We start from the raw sequence: 20,741 nt of genomic DNA, 5'->3' as shown, positions 1-20,741 counted from the left end.
TAAAATAAAGTACAGATATACAGATATATACACACTATGTACACTTCTATCTGATAAATAGATAAGGTAAGTTATTGCACGATAAAAATTGCACCAGGTTACCTAAAAACAAATATCTAGATATATTTATATATTTATATAAATATAGATATCTGGAAACTGACAATGTTTTAGTCTCATTAATACAAATTGATCTCCTGTTTCTTCCGATAAACATGTTTATTTTCCAAGAATATCAGATCTTTCTCAATCAGCAATACTTCAGCATTCTAGATATTGGGACATAATTTATATCGGCGTTTTATTCAGTTTTACTTTGAAAAGGTGAACCGGATGTACGCGTTGACGTCAGTAAGTGTTTCATAGCTAGCTGTCTTTGATTAGCCACGTCATGTAAAGTTAGCAGAGCAGCAGGTTGAACAGAAACGCAGTCAGGGATCTTTGCTTTGTATTTATAGTAGTTTCTTTTACAGAGGAGCTTTTGTCGCGGTGTTATAGTCGGCAGGTATCGCATGGAAAGATGTCAGACATCGGGGACTGGTTCAGAAGCATCCCGCTCATCACTCGGAGCTGGTTCGCTGCCTCCATCGCTGTCCCCTTCATTGGGAAACTAGGATTGATAGACTTCAGGAACCTTATCCTGGTTCCTGAGCTGGTCTTAAGCAGATTTCATGTAAGTGGTGCTCTCTTCTGTTTGTTGGAGGATGTCACTCAGGCTGTGGTTGCTGTGTTTGGTGTTTGGTCGGGTAGTTAGCAGGTTGCTAACAGGGTTCACACAACAGGCCTGCCGGACAGCCAATCAGAGGCTGAGACGTAGGAGGTTACCACTTCCGGCAGCTGTCAAAATGCGACTTTATTTAGCAACACCTAAAGAAGGGGAGAGTATAACACCAGCACTGAAGAAGTATTAAAACTCCTGGAGGGAGGGACGTTGCTTTAATGGATGAGGTGAAAGAGCAGCAGCAGTTTTCATGTGTTTCAGGTTGTTTTCATTTGTCCTGACACAAAGTTGAGAGAGTTGTTTGGTATTTTATGTTATATAGCAGCCTTTCAGGGACCATTTTACTACATATCCCTCCTCCTGTAACATTCCTTAAACACCAGTTTGAAACTGAAGTTACAAGTGAAGCAGAGGAAATGAATATTTGCATCCTGTAAGATAAACCCTGTCAAATACTTACTTTCAGTGGTGTAACCAAACTGAGTGTGTAATGAAGTATGAAAGGGTTTCAGGTATTTGTGATTAACATCTGATAAAATCGTGAAGTGTGTGTACATCCTTCAGACCACCCCAGCATGAGTCAGGGTCCCAGTCATCCCAGTCAGAAGAGTCTGGATCTGCCCCGGTTTCAACTCTGTCATGTAGAAATAAGTTTCTCACTTGGTTGATGATGATTTTTTCATTTAATTTTATAGTCATTTGTAAATACTTACAAAATGAAAACTTGTATTACCTAAAAAATATATCTGTATTCTTTAATAATGTAAAAATGTGATGCACTGTTCCACATTAAACTAATCAGTGGTGCATTTTTACATGTAGTGCACAGTCTTTATCTCTAGTCTTTTCTCTCATGCAGTAATGCATATTGCATATTACATTATATTATATAGTTATCTTCTTTATATTACATTATTATTGTTAACTACAATTTACGGTCATTTTAGACACCCATATTTGTTTATTACATTGCTTAATCTGTCATTGCCAAACCATAATCACACCATGTCAACCTGTCACTACTGAATCATTTTTAATACTGCCTGAAATTACTTCTATTTAATCCATTGTAACATTGTATATATCTAAATTGTATTCTATCTTACTCTATCTTGATTTATCTATTTTTATTTTTACTTATTTTGTTTTACTAATTGAAACTTTTTCTTGATTGTACTTATGTCTGGGTTGCTGCAACAACTTAATTTCCCCAGGGGGATCAATAAAGTAATATCTTATCTTATCTTATCTTTATGCTTTGCTGCATTGCTTATTTTATTTAAAGCACCTGAGAGGAGGTTTTAAAGCATATTAAAATCAATGACGCATCTTTACAACCCACCAAAGCAAACTGGTCCATTCACTACAAAATCGTCATCTTGTATTCTGTAAACTTAAATCCTTGTTAAACTGTTGTTGTTTGTTTGTTTGGCTGCTTAGCAAGTGTAACCTTGTGGCTGAAAATGAGCCTTTAGGGGATATAAGCATGAAACCATGATGAATCTAATTATCTCTACATGGCAGTGCACTTTCTACAATATTATTAGCTACAAAACATCCCTTGTTGTCACTTTTCCTCCTCCACTGAGATTTGTTTTAATCATTCTTGGAAATAAATGTTCACTAAACTGATGATAATATCAATAAATGACTGAAGTGTTGAAGTGCTTCGAGTCGTTTCTAGGAGCCGACACAAGCTGTTGCACTTCAGTGTTGCACTTGATATGGTACTGTGTTATTTTCCCCTGGGGACTTCAAACAGGAAACAGAAAACCACCCCTCCCATCAACCCTTCCATGTTGTTCTGTTCTGATCTCTGTTGCCTTTAAACAAAGTCTCTCAGAGTGACAGAGTCTGATGTCATCATGCTTTAGTGCTTATAGGTCAATATTTACTATCTACATGTGTTTCACAAGCTCGGCCTTTCAAGTCCAGATCCTTCTACAAACCACACTGTGCTGATTTCTGTACACGTTTAAATGGTTTCATGTGTTGATGAGGTAATTCAGCTCTTCCAGAGACAAAATACCAAGAAGGCTCCAGGACCAAACCGTGTGTCCCCCTCCTGCCTGAGAGTCTGTGCTGAGCAGCTGGCCCCCATCTTCACAAAGATCTTCAACACATCACTGGAGCTGTGTGAAGTGCCCTCATGCTTCAAAAGCTCCACCATCATCCCAGTCCCAAAGAAACCCACCATCACAGGACTCAATGACTACAGGCCCATCGCCCTGACGTCTGTGGTCATGAAGTCCTTCGAGAGACTGGTGTTGAGCCACCTGAAGGACATCACAGGCCCCCTGCTGGACCCCCTGCAGTTTGCCTACCGGGCAAACAGGTCGGTGGAGAATGCAGTCAACATGGGTCTGAACTACATCCTGCATCACCTGGACTCCCCGAGGACCTACGCTAGGGTCCCGTTTGTGGACTTCAGGTCAGCGTTCAACACCATCATCCCAGACATCCTGCACCAGAAACTCACCCAGCTCACAGTGCTGGCCTCCATCTGTCAGGGGATCACCAACTTCCTGACTGACAGGAGACAACAGGGGAGGCTGGGGAGCACCAAATCCAGCACCCAGACCATCAGCACTGGCGCCCCACAGGGATGTGTTCTCTCCCCACTGCTCTTCTCCCTCTACACCAATGACTGCACCTCAGGGGACCCCTCGGTGAAACATCTGAAGTTTGCAGACGACACCACCGTCATCGGTCTCATCCAGGACGGAGACGAGTCTGCTTACAGACAGGAGGTGGAACAGCTGGCTCTCTGGTGTAGTCAGAACCATCTGGAGCTGAACCCGCTCAAGACGGTACCCCTCACCATCCTGAACAGCACTGTGTCTACTGTGGACTCTTTCAGGTTCCTGGGATCCACAATCTCCCAGGACCTGAGGTGGACCTCCCACATAGACACAATCAGGAAAAAGGCCCAACAGAGGATTTACTTCCTGTGTCAGCTCAGGAAGTTCAACCTGCCTCAGGAGCTGCTGATCATGTTCTACACCTCCATCATCCAGTCTGTTCTGTGTACCTCCATCACTGTCTGGTTTGGATCTGCAACCAAACTAGACAAACACAGACTGCAACGGACTATAAAGACTGCAGAAAAAATCATCGGTGTCGACCTGCCCCCCATCCAGGACTTGTACCGGTCCCGGGCCAGGAAACGGGCAGGTAGCATCACCGCTGACCCCTCACACCCTGGACACAAACTCTTAAAACTCCTCCCCTCTGGCAGGCGCTACAGATCACTGTGCGCCAAAACAACCCGTCATAAGAACAGTTTCTTCCCCCAGGCTGTCACTCTGATGAACACTAAACCATAACAGTGTCATACCTGTCAGATAAATACTCTCTGTAAATATACATGTATATATACAATGTATATTTTATATTATTTAACTATCACCTACATATACTTTTGTAATGTAAAACTACCTCTGCTACTCACCACTGCACTATTATCATATTATTTCAGTCTGTACATATTGGTCATGCCTATTTGTTGTTCTTTTGTGTTTATAGTTGATGTTATTTGTTTTTTATTTGTATGCCTTATTCTTGTGCCTTTTTTACAGAGAGAGCACAGTTTACCAAGACTAATTCCTTGTGTGTTCAAGCATACCTGGCCAATTAAGCTGATTCTGATTCTGTTTCTTTGTTTCAGCTCTGGAGACCGATCACATCCACCCTGTATTTCCCCATAACACCAAACACTGGCTTTCTGTACATGGTCAACCTGTATTTCCTCTACCACTACTCCACACGGCTAGAGACAGGTGAGCCTGACCCCCACAAAGGCTTGTGTTTATTAAGCAGACATGAAACTCTTTGTAATGCTAACCTTTGTGTTTGTTTTTCAGGAGCATTTGATGGCAAACCTGCAGACTATATTTTCATGATATTTTTCAACTGGATCTGCATCGTTGTATCCTTTGACTGGTGCACAAAAAACAACTCCACCTTCAGTTGTTGCTTCATGCTGATGTCTTCACCCCTCTGCGTTACTCTTTCATCTGTCTTCTCTGTCTCTGTCCCTCTCTGTCCCTCTCTGTTTCTCTCTCTCTCTCTGTTTCTCTCTCTCTCTCTCTCTCTCTCTCTCTCTCTCTCTCTCTCTCTCTCTCTCTCTCTCTGTCTCTCTGTGTAATTATCTCTCTTTCTCTCTTTGTCTCTCTCTCTCTCTCTCTCTCTCTCTCTCTCTCTCTCTCTCTCTCTCTCCTCTCCTCTCTCTCTCTCTCTCTCTCTCTCTCTCTCTCTCTCTCTGCAGCAGCACTGTGCCATGTCAGGGTGGCTCTGTGCCAGTGGCCCAGTGTCAGTCTACCCCTGCAGAGCAGTGAAACCTAATCTAGGTCACAGGCAGCACCAGCAGTACAGCCTGGGCCACATCTCTGCACTGTTCTGTCAGGAGTTCAGCTCTGACTTTTCATCCACATTTCTATATTTCTCTTGTTTTATTAGACACATTTGGGCAGATTTCTATCTTAAGTCTGCGTCTGTTACCCCAGACGAGTAGCGGGGATGGGTGTGGGAGGTTGGATTCCTGACTGGAGAAGAGGAAAGTGGCGGATCAGTCTGTGTGGGGATTGGATCTGGCAACCTCCCAGTAACCCACAGTGATAATCTTGTTTTTTTTTTAGTATTTAAGTTTTTATGGACATTTTCAAAGGCTTGGTACATGGCAAACTGAATATGTTTCTCCATACAGGAACAGGCAATATATAACTCAACTCAACTTTATTTATGCAGCACCTTTCATACATATAAACATGCAGCCCAAAGTGCTTCACAGAATAACAGAGAGACAGACAACAACAGCATTGGTAACATTATAAAAGCCATGGTTATAAATGAAATACTTTAAAATAAAATAAATCAACACAGTAAAATTAATAAAATAAGTAAGAGTGGAAAGAAAAGTTAAAAATAAGGTAGTGTTGACAAGATCAGATGAATACAAGAAATAAATAGATAAATAAATAAGATAAATAAATGTTAAAGCAATGATTAAAACAATAATAATGCAGTCAAGGGCTAAAAATAATTACTCCAAATTAAAAGCCAGATTGAAAAGGTAAGTCTTAAGTTTATTTTTAAAAACATCCATAGAGCTCGCCATTTTGATGTCCAGAGGCAGAGAGTTCCACACCTTAGGGGCATAAAAACAGAAAGCTCTCTCTCTGTGTGTGAGACACACAAGGAACATTTAAAAAGAAAGCCTTCGAGGACCTCAGTGATTGGGCTGGAACATAAAATGACGAACATAAAATCAGTGATGTCTAGAGGAGCGAGGCTGTTCAGAGCTTTACAAACAAGGAAAAGGACTAAAATCAATTCTAAAAGAAACAGGGAGCCAGTGCAGATATTAAAAGAGGAGTTATGTGATCTGTCCTCTTTATTTGTGTTAAAACTCTGGCAGCAGCGTTCTGAACAAGTTGCACTTTCTTTAGAGATTTTTTGGGCAAATAACGAACAATTGACTGTGGTGACAGACTTAGCAAAAAAAAAAAACATGGAAAATGATAGGCAGCAGATCCAAAAGAAAGTGGATAAATAATAATATCAACTAATATGTTCATGTACACTTGTACATGTACTCATACCTGCACACACACACACATATACCTAACCTGCTTCTACATACATATAGACATGTTGCTGACGTATACAGTATTGCAGGATTCACCTGGGGGAAGCAAACAAAACAAGAAAACCAGAATCCTAGTGAGGGTCATTATCTACCTTTATGTAGTCCCAAAACTTGTCCCACCGGGTCACCCCCTCCCCTCTGTCTTCACTTTATCTACTAAGCATACATTCATAGGATGCAGTTTCAGTCATTGCACAGACCCAAGCTGTTGTTGTACCCACCGAAATGACAGAGAAGTTACATTTAGTTATATTGGTTAACTGAGATTTATCCCCCAATAAGCAGAGCTCTGGATTTGAGGAGACTTCTGCTCTAAGCCAATTACTTCAAATATTTAGAATCTGAGTCCAGAAAGATCGGATTAAAACACATTCCCACATACAGTGGAGGAAGGTTCCAGTTTCCTCTTTGCATTTCCAACACAAAACATCACCAAATACTTTCATCCTATACAATCTAGATGGTGTGTATGGTATCTATGTAAAACGTTATACTGCATACGTTTATCACAGTGATGATCTTAAGGTTCAAGCTGTGATTGTGTTGAGCTGTGAGGTTCCTGTCCTTGACTCTCGCTGCAGATAGTCGGGATGATGATGAACATGCAGGTGAGGTCTCTCTCTCTCTAACTCTCACTCTCACTCTCTCACACTCTCTCTCTCTCTCTCTCTCTCTCTCTCTCTCTCTCTCTCTCTCTCTCTTGCTGTCTCTCTCACTCTCATTCTCACTCTCACTCTCTCTCTCTCTCTCTCTTGCTGTCTCTCTCATTCTCTCTCTCTCTCTCTCTCACTCTCTCTCTCTTGCTGTCTCTCTCACTCTCATTCTCTCTCTCTCTCTCTTGCTGTCTCTCTCATTCTCTCTCTCTCTCTCTCTCTCACTCTCTCTCTCTTGCTGTCTCTCACACTCTCTCTCTTGCTCTCTCTCTCTCTCTCTCGCTCGCTCTCACTCTCTCAATTCAATTCAATTCAATTCAAAGGGCTTTATTAGCATGGAAAACATACGTAATCATCGCTAAAGCTTAAAAAGAAATAAAACACAAAATTACAAACAATTACAGAATAATAAGATTCAATGTTAAACTAACAGAGCTGTATAGAAGAAAGAAAATATATGAATAATAATGATAATAATGATAATAAAAATAAAAATAACTCTCTCTCTCTCGCTCGCTCGCTCTCACTCTCTCTCTCTCTCTCTCACTCACTCTCACTCTCTCTTGCTGTCTCTCACACTCAAATTTTTTTCAAATTCAAATTTGCTTTATTGGCATGAACAACGAGATATTATTGCCAAAGCACATAAATTCATACAGTACATTATATATATTCACAACACATTACACTCACCATATATACATTAATCACACACCATATTCATTACATATTATATTCATCACATACATATCAACCATATATTACATATTTTATATGCATTAATGAACGATGGTGTCACCTATACAGCATATCTCAATGTCCTCACCCGATTCGGCGCGCTCACAAAACCTCCACCCAAAATCAAACCCCACCTCACTCTCTCTCTCTTGCTCTCTCACTCTCTCTCTCTCTCTCACTCTCACTCTCACTCTCATGATGAGTGTATAGTGTGTGCAACGCTGTAATAGAAGCAGTGGTTTACTATGAACAGGTGAGATATTTGTTGGAGGGTTTCACTGCAGACTCGCTGAAGTAGCTTCCTTAAAGTCAAGTTTGACTAGTGGTCCTATACTTATCAACCTTACTTGTTAAATTCATGTAAATGATGGAGCAACCACCAGCATCTCCACACTTCACTGACTTACACAATGTTTTTAGAGTCCTATTTCCTGGACAAGGAACTCTTAGAAACTACTGTTCCCAGAACTTAATGTCCTCTTTTTTGATTGGACGATACAGTTGAGCTAGGAGATGCTAAGTGGTGAGATTTGGAGGAGCTGGTTTGGTTGATACAGAAGCATGAGTAGTACAAGAATAAGGGTAGAAAAAAATTGAGCACAAATAGAGAAACAATTTAAATAAAGTCAAAATAAAAACAAAAATGAATAAATAGAATAGAATACAATTTTAGAGTATATAAAAATGTTACACAGTGTAAATAGAAAGTTTAAATAAGTGTAAAAAAGGACATAAGGGTCTCGGAGCTTCTGCAACAGGCTGCTGACCTCTGACCAGCATCCGAAGTGTTCTATGTAATAAAACAAATATCTTTATTATTTTAACAAAATGTTAAACTTTTCCATCAACCAAAAATGAAAGATAAAATCTATTTTTCTATTTTTCTGGTTTATCTTCAGCATGTTTTCTCCTAAAAGTTCCCTCAAACTGCTGTAACATGATCATGTGTCATTCCTCCTTCACATGACAAATCCACCTAATTTGACACGGGCTGCTCTGGATGCATATTTTAATCATGGTGTCACATTTCACATTCAACTTTCTAAAACACACCAATAAATTCAAGCTGTCAAATATCTCTGACCGGTGACTGTTTTTAGTACCATGTTCACTTTTTCTTGGATCTTTAGATGTCACCAAATGGTAGACATGAACGACCAAAAAAATCACATTATGAAGGTCAGACTTTATTATGACTGTCTTATTCATGTCCAATTCCTAACACATCTACAATCAACAGAAACTATTATTGACTCATCTGTATCAGCTCTGAGTCGACTTCATCAAACAGGCCTCGAGGCTCGTTCAAGACCAACTGATCTTAGGTGATATTGTTCTTAACTATCAGAAGAGTGGTCCTGATGTGAGACTTGGAAACCTTTAATCAATCAATCAATCTTTATTTGTATAGCACCAAATCACAACAAACATTATCTCAAGACTCTTACAAACAGAGCAGGTCTAGACCACTCTATGTCAAATTATGAACAGAGACCCAACACCAAGACAGGATAAGACTCAGTCTGACCCCACCTTAATCCATCATGAGCATTGCACCTCACAGTATTTAGCTAGTTACAGTGGAGAGGACAAACTTCCTTTAACAGGCAGAAACCTCGAGCAGAACCAGACTCATGTTAGACAGCCATCTGCCTCGACCGAGTTGGGTCTGGAAAGACAGATAGAGGGGAGTAAGAGAGAGAGGGAGCGGTGATAGTGATGAGACGAGTAGTAGTAGCTGTTGCCGCTGGAGTCCAGCACGTCTGTATCAGCTAGAGTCTGGAACGTCCACAGCAGGAGGACGTCTACGGTGTCTACCCAGCAGTTTTATTCATATTGTTTGTGTTGACTCACTGTTGTTTGTGTTGTTGTTTTCAGCTGCTGATGATCCCTCTCATCATGTCGGTGCTCTACGTGTGGGCCCAGTTCAACAAAGACACCATCGTGTCCTTCTGGTTCGGAACAAGGTTCAAGGTAGCTTTAAGTTGAATCCCTCATGTCACATCACATTTAACAGAAAGTCTTACTAAAGGTGTCTCATATTTGATAGTCCCATCAAAGGGCCTGTATTTATGGCCTCACTGTGATCTTTAAAGCACTTTATATTTATAACCATGTGAACCGTTCTATTACTTAACACAGGGGTAATTCAAAGTGTCACATTAACAACTCTTCACACTTTGCTCTGTCTCAGGCACACTATCTACCGTGGGTCATCCTCGCCTTCAACTTCATCATCGGAGGCTCGTAAGTGACTGGTTTATTATTCTAATGGAAGACACATTGAGGTGGTTATATTGTGAACCCTGTGTATTCACATATAAAATTACAGTTTGAATAAGGATGGCGGCTGTCAGGCAGAGGTGTCAAAAATATTCACATTTATTACTCAGGTAGAAGTATAGATACTAGGATTGAAGTTTCAACTCAAGCTTTTTACTCAAGTAAAAGTGTAAAAGTTCTGGATTCAAAAACTACTTCAAGTAGAAAAGTAATGTAAGGGGGAAAAATGCCATTAAGGACAAAAGCTTAGGCTGCGCCACAGGGGCCTATAGTGCACTACCCCACCTCCCCAAAAAACATGTGTTTCTAAAGGCCATAATGACTATAATGTTTTATTAATATGTTAATGTTCAAATATTTGTGTTACACCTGTTTCAGGTGTGTTTCAGCCACGTTCATGCCCATTGAAAATGAAGGCATTTTCATACAATGCAAATACATTAAAGGACCATATATGTATATATGTATATATATATATCAACAGCCTTTATTAGAATGTCAATGTACATAAATGTGTTTTTCTGAACGATGACAAGCCAAAATGAAAACAAGCCGAAAAGAAATGAGTAACGAGGCTATTTTTAAAATGTAAGGAGTAGAAAGTACAGATAATTGTGTGAAAATGTAAGGAGTAGAAAGTACAGATAATTGTGTGAAAATGTAAGGAGTAGAAAGTACAGATAATTGTGTGAAAATGTAAGGAGTAGAAAGTACAGATAATTGTGTGAAAATGTAAGGAGTAGAAGTAAAAAGTCGTCTGAAAAAGAATTACTCCAGTAAAGTATAGATACCCCAAATTTCTACTTAAGTAAGGTAATGAAGTATTTGTACTCTGTTACCTGACAGCTCTGCTGTTAGGTAGCAGACGCAGCTTTGAAATAATAGACTGATGTTGTAAATGTTGGGACAGTGATATTAATCCTCAGGCGGTTGGGTACCTTTCTTCTCTGTGATGTCATCTTGCAGGTTTGTAAATGAGCTGACGGGGAACCTGGTGGGTCATCTCTACTTCTTCCTCATGTTCAAGTACCCCATGGACCTGGGTGGACGCTCCTTCCTCTCCACACCAGAGTTCTTGTGAGTTTTAATTGACACTCTGTGCTTTCCTTTGTATGACAGAGCATTAAGGCCACGTTTAAGTATGAGAAAATATGCTGCTTGAAAGCAAGACTTTGCAACAGTTGATTTCTTAAAGAGCTGCAGCAGCCTCACATTATTTGGTATGAGCAATAGCCATCCATCCATCCATCCATCCATCCATCCATCCATCCATCCATCCATCCATCCATCCATTCATTCATCTTCTTCTGCTTATCCGGGTCCGGGTCGCCGGGGCAGCAGTCTCAGCAGGGAAGCCCAAGCACTCCTCTCCCCGGCCACTTCCACCAGCTCTTCTGGGAGGATACCGAGGCGTTCCCAGGCCAGCTGAGAGATATAATCTCACCAGCAGGATGTCTGAGCTCTTGACCCTCTCTCTAAGGCTGAGCCCAGACACCCTGCAGAGAAAGTTCATTTCAGCCACTGGTATTCACAATCTTGTCCTTTCGGTCACTACCCACAGCTCGTGACCATAGATGAGGGTTTGAACGTAGATTGACCGGTAAATTGAGAGCTTTGCCTTCTGGCTCAGCTCTCTCTTCACCACAACAGACCAGTACAGCGTCCGCATCACTGCAGACGCCGCCCCAATCCGTCTGTCAATCTCACGCTCCCTTTTCCCCTCACTCGTGAACTAGACCCAGAGATACTTAAACTCCTCCGCTTGGGGCAAAGATTCTCCTCCGACCCGGCCTAGCCTAGCATTGCTAATAAAAGCTGTTGTTGTCACTCTGAGGTCACAGTTCAGTGTTATTAAAATGAGTTTTCTATTCTGTTCCCAAGTATCAATGTTATAACACTGTGCTTCTGCATGAACCCTTATGCTGAAATGAGCACTTGGGGCCTCTGTGTTGGTGTTCAGCTCAAATAGCTTCAGCTTGTTATGAAATGAAACACACCAGAGGCAACAAGGAAGTAATAAACCAGGGTGTGAACATGTGTGGAGCTTATCTGTGTGACCCAACCTACACGCGTGGAAGGATTTTAAAAAGCTAAAGGGGTGGTAGAGTTTGATCCCTGGCTCCTGCAGACCAAACTTTGAAGTGTTCTAGGCAACCCCAAATTTCACCTGAAGGAAGGCAGCATAGCATCCTCTGCCACCAGATTATAAGTGTCTGTGTGTGAAAGAGTGACTGAGACATGAAGTGTGAAAGTACTTGGAGTGATTGAAAGTCCGGAAAAGTGCAATCCATTGAAACATTAGCACCCAGACTCTTATTTTGAAGGCCCATGAGATCTAAAGGAGCTTCTTTATAGCTCAGTGTGAATCATGTGACCTCAGGCTGTTTTTCAAGGAGATGAAGAATGATTTGTATTCACTCTGGCTTCTCTTCTGTTTAAGAATTTGAAGTCTAAATCAATGAAGGGAAGTATTTTAGTGATGACTGCACAGGGAATGTAAAAACATGCCCTCAAACTTAGCAGGAGTTAGAAATGCTTAAGAGTTTACTCACACCTCTCCTCTCCTCCTCTCTGCAGGTATCGGTTCTTCCCCAACAGAAGGGGAGGGGTGTCAGGCTTTGGTGTCCCACCCAGCAGACCAGCACAGTTTCAGGGTGGAGGAGGAGGAGGGCTAGGAGGAAGACACAACTGGGGCGAAGGCAACCGTCTTGGGGGTGAATAAGAGGAGACAAGAGGAGAAAAGAGGAGAGAGCTCCACCCTCCAACTCCACCCCCCTTTGCTCCTGATCACAAAATGGCTGTGCAGTGGATGTTTCAAGTTAAAGTTGTTTCTTTTTCACGTTATAATTTAAAGTTTGTCTTACACTTTTTGTTCTGAGGATACGATAGGTTGTTGTTGTTTAGAGGAAGCAAACATTTTAACTGAGACAGCTCTGCACAGCAGGACTCAGACTCTGGCTTCAGCTTCACTCACCGAGCTAAGCCAGCTCCACACCAACAAACGCTGCTGATGTCATGTGAAGCAGCTAGAAAACAATACGAATAAACAGATTTTTTTATGCAACACTACACTCTCTCCTCCCCTTTTCTTCCTTCCCTGTCCTCTTCTTTTCACCCCGCCTGCCATGTCTCCTCCCCCTGCCTTCAGACTGTCACAACCAGAGACGTTGCAGCTGCACACCAGCACGCTGTAGATTTACATTCTTGTGTTCTTGTCTCCTCTCTGTGACGCCATATCAGATTACATTGTAATTATAAATGCACCTGCAGTGCGCTCTCAGGCGTCCCTGCACATAACATGGGCGGTGTGGAGTTAGAGCGCTGTGTCCAGGTCTGAACAAACACGGATGTAAGATGTTTTTTAAGCCTCAGACCGATCCACCTCTGTCTTAAGATATGATCTTAACCAAAATCAGGTGATGTTGGGATTCTGCTCTTTTTTTGTAAATATAACGATTGTTTATTGAAAGGATGAGTCTGAGCGTGTCGTTACTGTCTGCCATGTTTGTTCCATGAGCCAAACACATGTCAGTATAGCAGTGGTGGACCAAGTCCACGTCTTCATTACTTAAGTCAAAGTGTAGATCCTCCAGGTCAAATATTACTCCAATACAAGTGAAAGTTGTTCAGTCAAATTATGACTTGAGTTAAAGTACTGAAGTATTTCCTTTTAGAAATACTGAAGTATTCAAAGTACTTCTTATAAAATCTCTAAACATATTTTCACAAAGCATGAGTGCAGTCATGAATACATAGAAGTACATTCTGTTACATCATGTTTATTTAGAAACCATTACTTGAAATCTCTAAAAACTATACCATGGAATAAAAACAGACACTAAGTTACTCCAAGCACAGACAGCTTAGTTTGAAATGTTCATCTGGAGTTAAACAAACGTTAAGTAGCTCAACACGCTCTCTCAGGTTGGACAGTGAATGTTTGTTTGTTTGGGCAGAAACAGGGAGAACATTTCAAACCATACTTATCATTCTTCATTTCAAAAACCTTTAACACGGGCTGAAGATATGACCATGGTGCTCAGGTGGAGAATTATAGCCATCATTACCACCTCTACATGAACTGACTGATCTGAGTGATGCTCTGTGTTTGATACACAGGTACGACTAAACCACTGAGACAAACAGAACTACACAAACACACTTTACTGTCTTAGGATCAGATTTCAGAAAAGAGAAGGACATTCATGAGCTGACTTCAAAGATAAAGTAGAGAGTAACTAGAGCACTGATAGAAATGTAGAGGAGTAAAAAGTACAACAATTGTCTTCTGAATGTAGTGGAGTAAAAATAAGAAGTTTCCCAAAAAATAATACTCAAGTACAGATATTCAAAACATGTACTTAAGTACTGTACTCAAGTAGATTTACTCTGTTACTCTCCACCACTGCAGTAAAGTAGAATTTTACACACTATACAAATACAAGTATTATTAACTTTAGGGCAGGCTCTTACTATGATTCTAATTATTCATCTGCAAGTTTAACTTTATCAATATCAACCTTTCATAAATGTCATTAATAAGGAAAGGTTGATATTGATAGGCTTGATGGCAGTCCATAACTCAAAGACATTTCACTACAACAGAAATGAAAGAAAAGCTGATGTGTTGGTTTATGTAATGCTTTCAAAATGAGTCCATGAATACTCAAAGTATAATGCTCTTCCCATTCATTGGCTGTCTTAGCTTTTAAAAACACATTTGTGGTTTTAATTTATGGCAGTTCATAAAGTGTTTTACTTTAGCTTTAATTTAATATAAACAATGCACTTAAAGCTGAAGTTGTGTTTTTAAAAATTCACTTCAAGCCTCTGCAAACCTACAAAGGTGTCACTGGTCAACACGTGCTAGTATAAAATGTACAAATACAGATTTCACTGACCTTCGTTTGCCTCCATGCAGCCTGGAGAGGAATCATTGGTGTCCAGAGAGAAGACAGATAAGAGATCAATCAATCAATCAATCAATCAATCAATCAATCAATCAATCTTTATTTGTATAGCACCAAATCCCAACAAACGTTATCTCAAGACTCTTTTACAAACAGAGCAGGTCTAGACCACACTATGTCAAATTCTGAACAGAGACCCAACACCAAGACAGGATAAGACTCAGTCTGACCCCACCTTAATCCACCATGAGCATTGCACATGGCGGCTGTGGCTCAGTGGGTAGAGTCAGTCATCTTACAATCAGAAGGTTGGCGGTTTGATCCCAACTCTGACAGTCACATGTAGAAGTGTCCTTGAGCAAGACACTGAACCCCAAACTGCTCCTGCTGTTGTTCAGCGGTGTGTGAATGTGAACGAATGAGAGATCAGGTAATACTGATGGTCCCTTACATTAGCAGCCTCTACCATCAGTGAGTGAATGGGTATGAATGGGTGGATACGATGAGTAGTATGTAAAAGTGCTTTGAGTGGTCAGAAAGACTAGAAAGCGCTATATAAGGACAAGTCCATTTAACTCGCAGTATTTAGCTAGTTACAGTGGAGAGGACAAACTTCCTTTAACAGGCAGAAACCTCGAGCAGAACCAGACTCATGTTAGACAGCCATCTGCCTCGACCGAGTTGGGTCTGGAAAGAGGGATAGAGGAGAATAAGAGAGAGAGGGAGCGGTGATAGTGATGAGACGAGTAGTAGAAGCTGTTGCCGCTGGAGTCCAGCATGTCCGTATCAGCTGGAGTCTGGAACGTCCACAGCAGGAGGACATCTACGGCAGCTCAGAGGAACCTACGAGACAAGGGAGCTCAGGGACTCCAGAAAGGTCTATGGTTAGTAACTTTAAGTGATGAGGGGGTTGGGGGGAAGGGGGGAAGACAGGATCCCAGTGTGTCAGTCTAAGCCTATAGCAGCATAACTAAGAGCTGGTCCAAGCCTGATCCAGCTCTAACTATAAGCTTTATCAAAAAGGAAAGTTTGAAGCCTACTCTTAAAAGTAGAGAGGGTGTCTGCCTCCCGGACCCTGACTGGTAGATGATTCCAAAGGAGAGGGGCCTGATAACTGAAGGCTCTACCTCCCATACTACTTTTAGAGACTTTAGGTAGGACCAGCAGGCCTGCATGTTGGGAGCGTAGTGTTCTAGAGGGGTAATAGGGCACTATGAGCTCTTTAAGATATGAAGGTGTCTGATCATTAAGAGCTTTGTAGGTCAGAAGAAGGATTTAAAATTCTAGTCTAGATTTTATGGGGAGTCAGTGTAGAGAAGCTAACACTGGAGAGATGTGCTCTCTCTTCCTGGTTCTAGTCAGTACTTGAGCTGCAGCGATCAATGAACCAGTTCCTGAAAGTTGATGCTCATTTAAAGATTCAGCTATCAAAGCAGCTAAGTTAGAGCAACAACAGGAAGTGTTGTGTTCCTTTTCTTCTTGTGATTTCTCTGGAGTGTTTTGGACTTCAGGTTTGAACTCTCTGTAAAGGCTTGAAAGATGGTATTAGTCTGTTAAAGTTCAGTGTGTTCCTCAAAACATAAACAGTAAAACCAACATAAATGATTAAATTCACTGTGTGGGTCAGCAGAAGAAAGGTTCTTGTTAAACAATGTTTGGTTGTCTGCTCTGGTTTACCTCGACCTGCTGGTAGCAACAACCTAAAAGGTGAAAAACAATCCTTTGGCCCAGTCACGTTGGGAGCTCTTTACTAACAGATTAAGAGACGTTCAAGCATGATTGAATCAGCATTGGCTGAACAGATGTATCACTTCAAAGATGTAATAAAATATCCCATCAAACAAACCCAGAGAAGGTGTTGTGTTTAAGTTTCAGTGACCTGATAGGCTGGTGTTCAGTCTAGAGGTATCTCATTGATTTAGTACCTTTCTCTAAAATGAACACTGAGCTGGTTTTTTTGATGATGTGCACAATTGACACGAGAAGACAGACATGTTTTACAGTTGGTTGTGTATTTATTGAGTTACAGCAGACTTAAAGTAGAAAATGAAAATGCAAGCAGTTTTCAAACTAGCCGACAGAGTGTACAGTATCCCAGATACTTGTCTGAACATGAAACTAAAGCAGCAGCAGCAACATTCAGCCAGCAGACAGCAGTACACCTGCTGCTGAAAACAGTATTCACTGACAGCTCAACTCAACTTAACATGGCTTGCTGAAATATTGCAAGCTCTTGCAGTTTGAACCAGAAAAACACAGATTTCCCTTTTGAATCAGTTTTGGAAATGAGTCATTGAAAATGAAACTGTTGAAGCACATGCAAGCATTTCACTATACTCCAAATGCTTTTAGCTGTTTTTAGGAAGCCAGCAGAGAGTGGATCATGTTTCTCTGCAGCTGCAAGACTCATGAGTCATTTCAGGTGTTCTGAACTGACTGCACCGAAATCAAGGAAAGTGAATCCAGCTTTGACTGAGAGGACTTCCTTATGTCAGTGAGCCGAGAAGACGAGAGGTGTGTTCACAGATCACAGCTGAGCAAAATGTGAAACGGCCGAAACAAAAGGAGTTCACTTATTTATCATGCGTGAGATACTTTGTCCGCAATGTTCTCGGCAAAGCTCAGTCAAGAATATCTTAAAGACTGAAAAACAAAGTTAGAGATAATCTGAGAAACCTTCATGGTGAGTCTGAGTCAGTTCTGAGACGGACAGATAGAGAGCTGAAAAGGCAGCATGGTGCGATCAAAGCGACACTTCACTCTCCTCTTTATGTGATCCTTCCTTTCTACAGCATTCAAAACATTCTGACCTGTTTGAGCCGGGGGGCTGATCAAAACCCTGCTGATTGGAAAACATACTGAAAGTCAGGACATGTAGTGCATTCATTGACTCCTTCGTCTCGGTCTGTCTCTGTGGCTGTTTGTGTTCACACTCTAACCTCTGAATAGTGACGTTGAGGCTGTGTTCAAATCCACCCAAACACTGTCACTCTGCGCCTTCTCTCCAGCACGTTAAAGTGATCTCCTCCCTCAGAGTGATTTGATGTGGTGAGTCAAAGTGCCGCTGCAGGAGAGACAAAGAGTCACTGTTTCCTAACGGGATGAGATGAAGTGACCAAGCGTGTAAATATCTATCACTACCATGGAAATATATGCAAGTGCCATCAAACACTACTCATACAGAGTACTGCGTATTATGTTTTTCCAAAAATAGGACTGATTTTCAGCAAATAACAAACTATCTTACACTTTGATCTTAAAACAACAGAAAACATTCCAAGTTCAGGGGCACTGTTCAGACTTTTTCTTTAAAAATGTAACAAAACTCGCCCTCCCAGTAAAACTGTACAAACCTTTTTTTTGTAATACAGAAAAATATTTACAAGGGTGCTTCTTTCTAAAAAAACAAACAAAGGTGTAGCAGTAGTCAAGTCCAGCTTTGGCACTCCTCTTGATGTCAGCATCTGCACCACAAATCAGTGCCTCAACTGTGCAACTCCACAGTCCCCGGCGCTTTGTGATGACATCACAGGCAGACAGTTTTAACACTGATTTCACTTTTGGTCATCTGGAGTTGGGATTCGATGTAAAGTGACTCAGCACTTCAGGATTTACTCGACCTGGACAGAGAGAAGACAAACAGGGATTGAAATTTCACATGCAATCACCGGCCGTTCTTCCTGTTCAAATACAATCACTGCTCTCTAGTTATTCATGTTATTGTTGTTTTTATGTTGTTTCCATATTCTCATTAAAATACTCATGTTATTCTAACAGAAATAGAGTGTAAGTATCACAATCTGCCTAAAACATACTTTTACACTACAAAAACTCAAAATCTTACCAAGTGAAATTGTCTAATTTTTAGTCAATATTTCTTCTCCCACTTGATTTAAGATATATTTAATTAACAAGTAGCATTTGAGCAAGATAGATGGACTTGTTTTAATACATCTTAAACATCTTGTTAAGTTAAACAATCTTAAAAAGATCTTGTTTTGAGTTGTAATTTAGAAGAAACAAGGTTTATTTTACATTTTAGACATTTTTCAAGCTGAGATCTTATTTGTAGAAGATGGATAATCTTGATTTAAGACAAACCCTTTATTTGATTTAAGGAGAATCTATCAGAAAACAGCTCCATTGATGAAAGAAAGAAAGAAAGAAAGAAAGAAAGAAAGAAAGAAAGAAAGAAAGAAAGAAAGAAAGAAAGAAAGAAAGAAGAAGAAAGAAAGAAAGAAAGAAAGAAAGAAAGGTTGTTTTTTTTAAGGGTGGGTTACAGTTTTCAGACACTGTTTCTTCTAAATCAGATAAAAATATACATCCTCAAACTACATGCACACAATGAAACACCTACTTTATAGCATAGCTGGCTTATCCTAAAGAACAACATGACTGAATATTAGTATATCCAGCTCACTATGAGAAGACATATCTCAAAATGAGACAATTAAACTTTGTCATCTTTTTTCAAGTTCAAGATGGTCTTAAAGGAAGTTCCACTATAATACAACTCAAATGAAGGTGAATATATCTCAAATGAAGACGTTGACATGAAATGTATTAGTGCAGAAATCTTTTTTTTGATTGAAAAATACTAATTGTTAGCATTCCTGTCTTATTCTGAAACACTAAGCTTTAAAATACTGGTCAAATGTTGCTTAAAATAAGTTTTCCCTGCTAATTTTAAGATCACAGTTTTTTTAAATATTATGTCTTATTTTAAGAAATCTTACCAAACAAATTTTCTTTTTTCCTATTGGTAGATTTTTATGCTTATTTCAAGGTAAAGGACCTTGAAATACGTTTTTTTTCTTGTTTTTGTAAGGGCACCAAACAGGCCACAGAGAGCAAAGTGAAAAAAACAACAACAAGATATTTAAAGAAAGTTGCACCCTTTCCTCCCTTTGACAGATACAATGTGTGTGTGTGTGTGTGTGTGTGTGTGTGTGTGTGTGTGTGTGTGTGTGTGTGTGTGTGTGTGTTTTAGTGTGTCTGTCTTCATCTTTGATGCTAATGATGGTGTGGGTCCAAGTATCATCCTGCCATCCCAGCATGCCATCCTCTTGACGGACTAATCAGAGGTAATTAACACTCTAATAACTTCCTGGGTAGCAGGAGGCTGCAGCTGTGGCATCTTAAAAAGAAACAGTTCACCATTTATTTTCTGTTTATTCGGGCCAAGTCACGCAGGGAAGCTTCTCAAAGCTCCAGCCAATCATTTGCTACAGCCAACTACCCCTGATGAGGATCATACATAGAAGGTTGGAGCGAATCCCAGCATGCATTGAAAAGCAAGGACACACCAGAGCCTTAACAGCAGCAGCCATGTCCTGTTTGGTGTCCTGGTTTTAGCATCGATTAAATCCCTCTGAGATTGTTTCCAATGGAGTCAAATCTTCATGACAGACTTGAAAATGGCAGTTATACATACTTCAATATAAAGGTGGGGTCAAATGTCATCAGTAAGTGTATAGGTTTAAGCAGTGTGTAGTTTAGCACTTTGTCATTTGCCAGTAATTTGAGTGTATTTCATGACCTGCAGAAAACTCCTCACTGGAGCTTTAATCCAGCACCAAACTGAAGTCCTGTTATCAGACGTCTTTGGAGAGAGAAATGACTATATGACTTTATTGAATCATATTGAACATGTGGTTTCATATGAATGTCTGAGGCTTTCTGATTCTTTCCACACATATTTCATATTATCAATTGATACCATTACTTTAATTTTAATAACGATGTTCTGATCAGCTTTTTGTTCACCCCAATTTGTTTTTTGATTATTG

At 40.4% G+C, this 20,741-nt stretch overlaps 2 protein-coding genes across 2 annotated transcripts in view; one reads left to right on the top strand and one right to left on the bottom strand.

Moving 5' to 3' along the window:
- Window positions 1–352: 352 nt before the first annotated feature.
- Window positions 353–13,511, top strand: derl1 (derlin 1). Its single transcript, XM_034698349.1, has 8 exons — window positions 353–673; window positions 4,389–4,500; window positions 4,585–4,649; window positions 6,950–6,976; window positions 9,638–9,733; window positions 9,954–10,006; window positions 11,009–11,119; window positions 12,620–13,511. The coding sequence occupies exons 1-8, from the start codon at window positions 521–523 to the stop codon at window positions 12,762–12,764; spliced, it is 762 nt and encodes a 253-aa protein (XP_034554240.1). The 5' UTR covers window positions 353–520; the 3' UTR covers window positions 12,765–13,511.
- Window positions 13,512–16,945: 3,434 nt separating this feature from the next.
- LOC117822674 (zinc fingers and homeoboxes protein 2-like) overlaps window positions 16,946–20,741 on the bottom strand; it is a 45,766-nt gene continuing 41,970 nt past the window's right edge. The window contains exon 13 of the mRNA XM_034697521.1: window positions 16,946–18,572. The gene's annotated coding sequence lies outside the window, so the exon portion shown is untranslated. The remainder of the gene's footprint in view (window positions 18,573–20,741) is intronic.

The sequence above is a fragment of the Notolabrus celidotus genome, chromosome 12 (genome assembly GCF_009762535.1).
Source record: "Notolabrus celidotus isolate fNotCel1 chromosome 12, fNotCel1.pri, whole genome shotgun sequence".
Classification (NCBI taxonomy): domain Eukaryota; kingdom Metazoa; phylum Chordata; class Actinopteri; order Labriformes; family Labridae; genus Notolabrus; species Notolabrus celidotus.
Note: the sequence above shows the minus strand (reverse complement) of the source record. Positions and strands in the feature narration are given on the sequence as shown.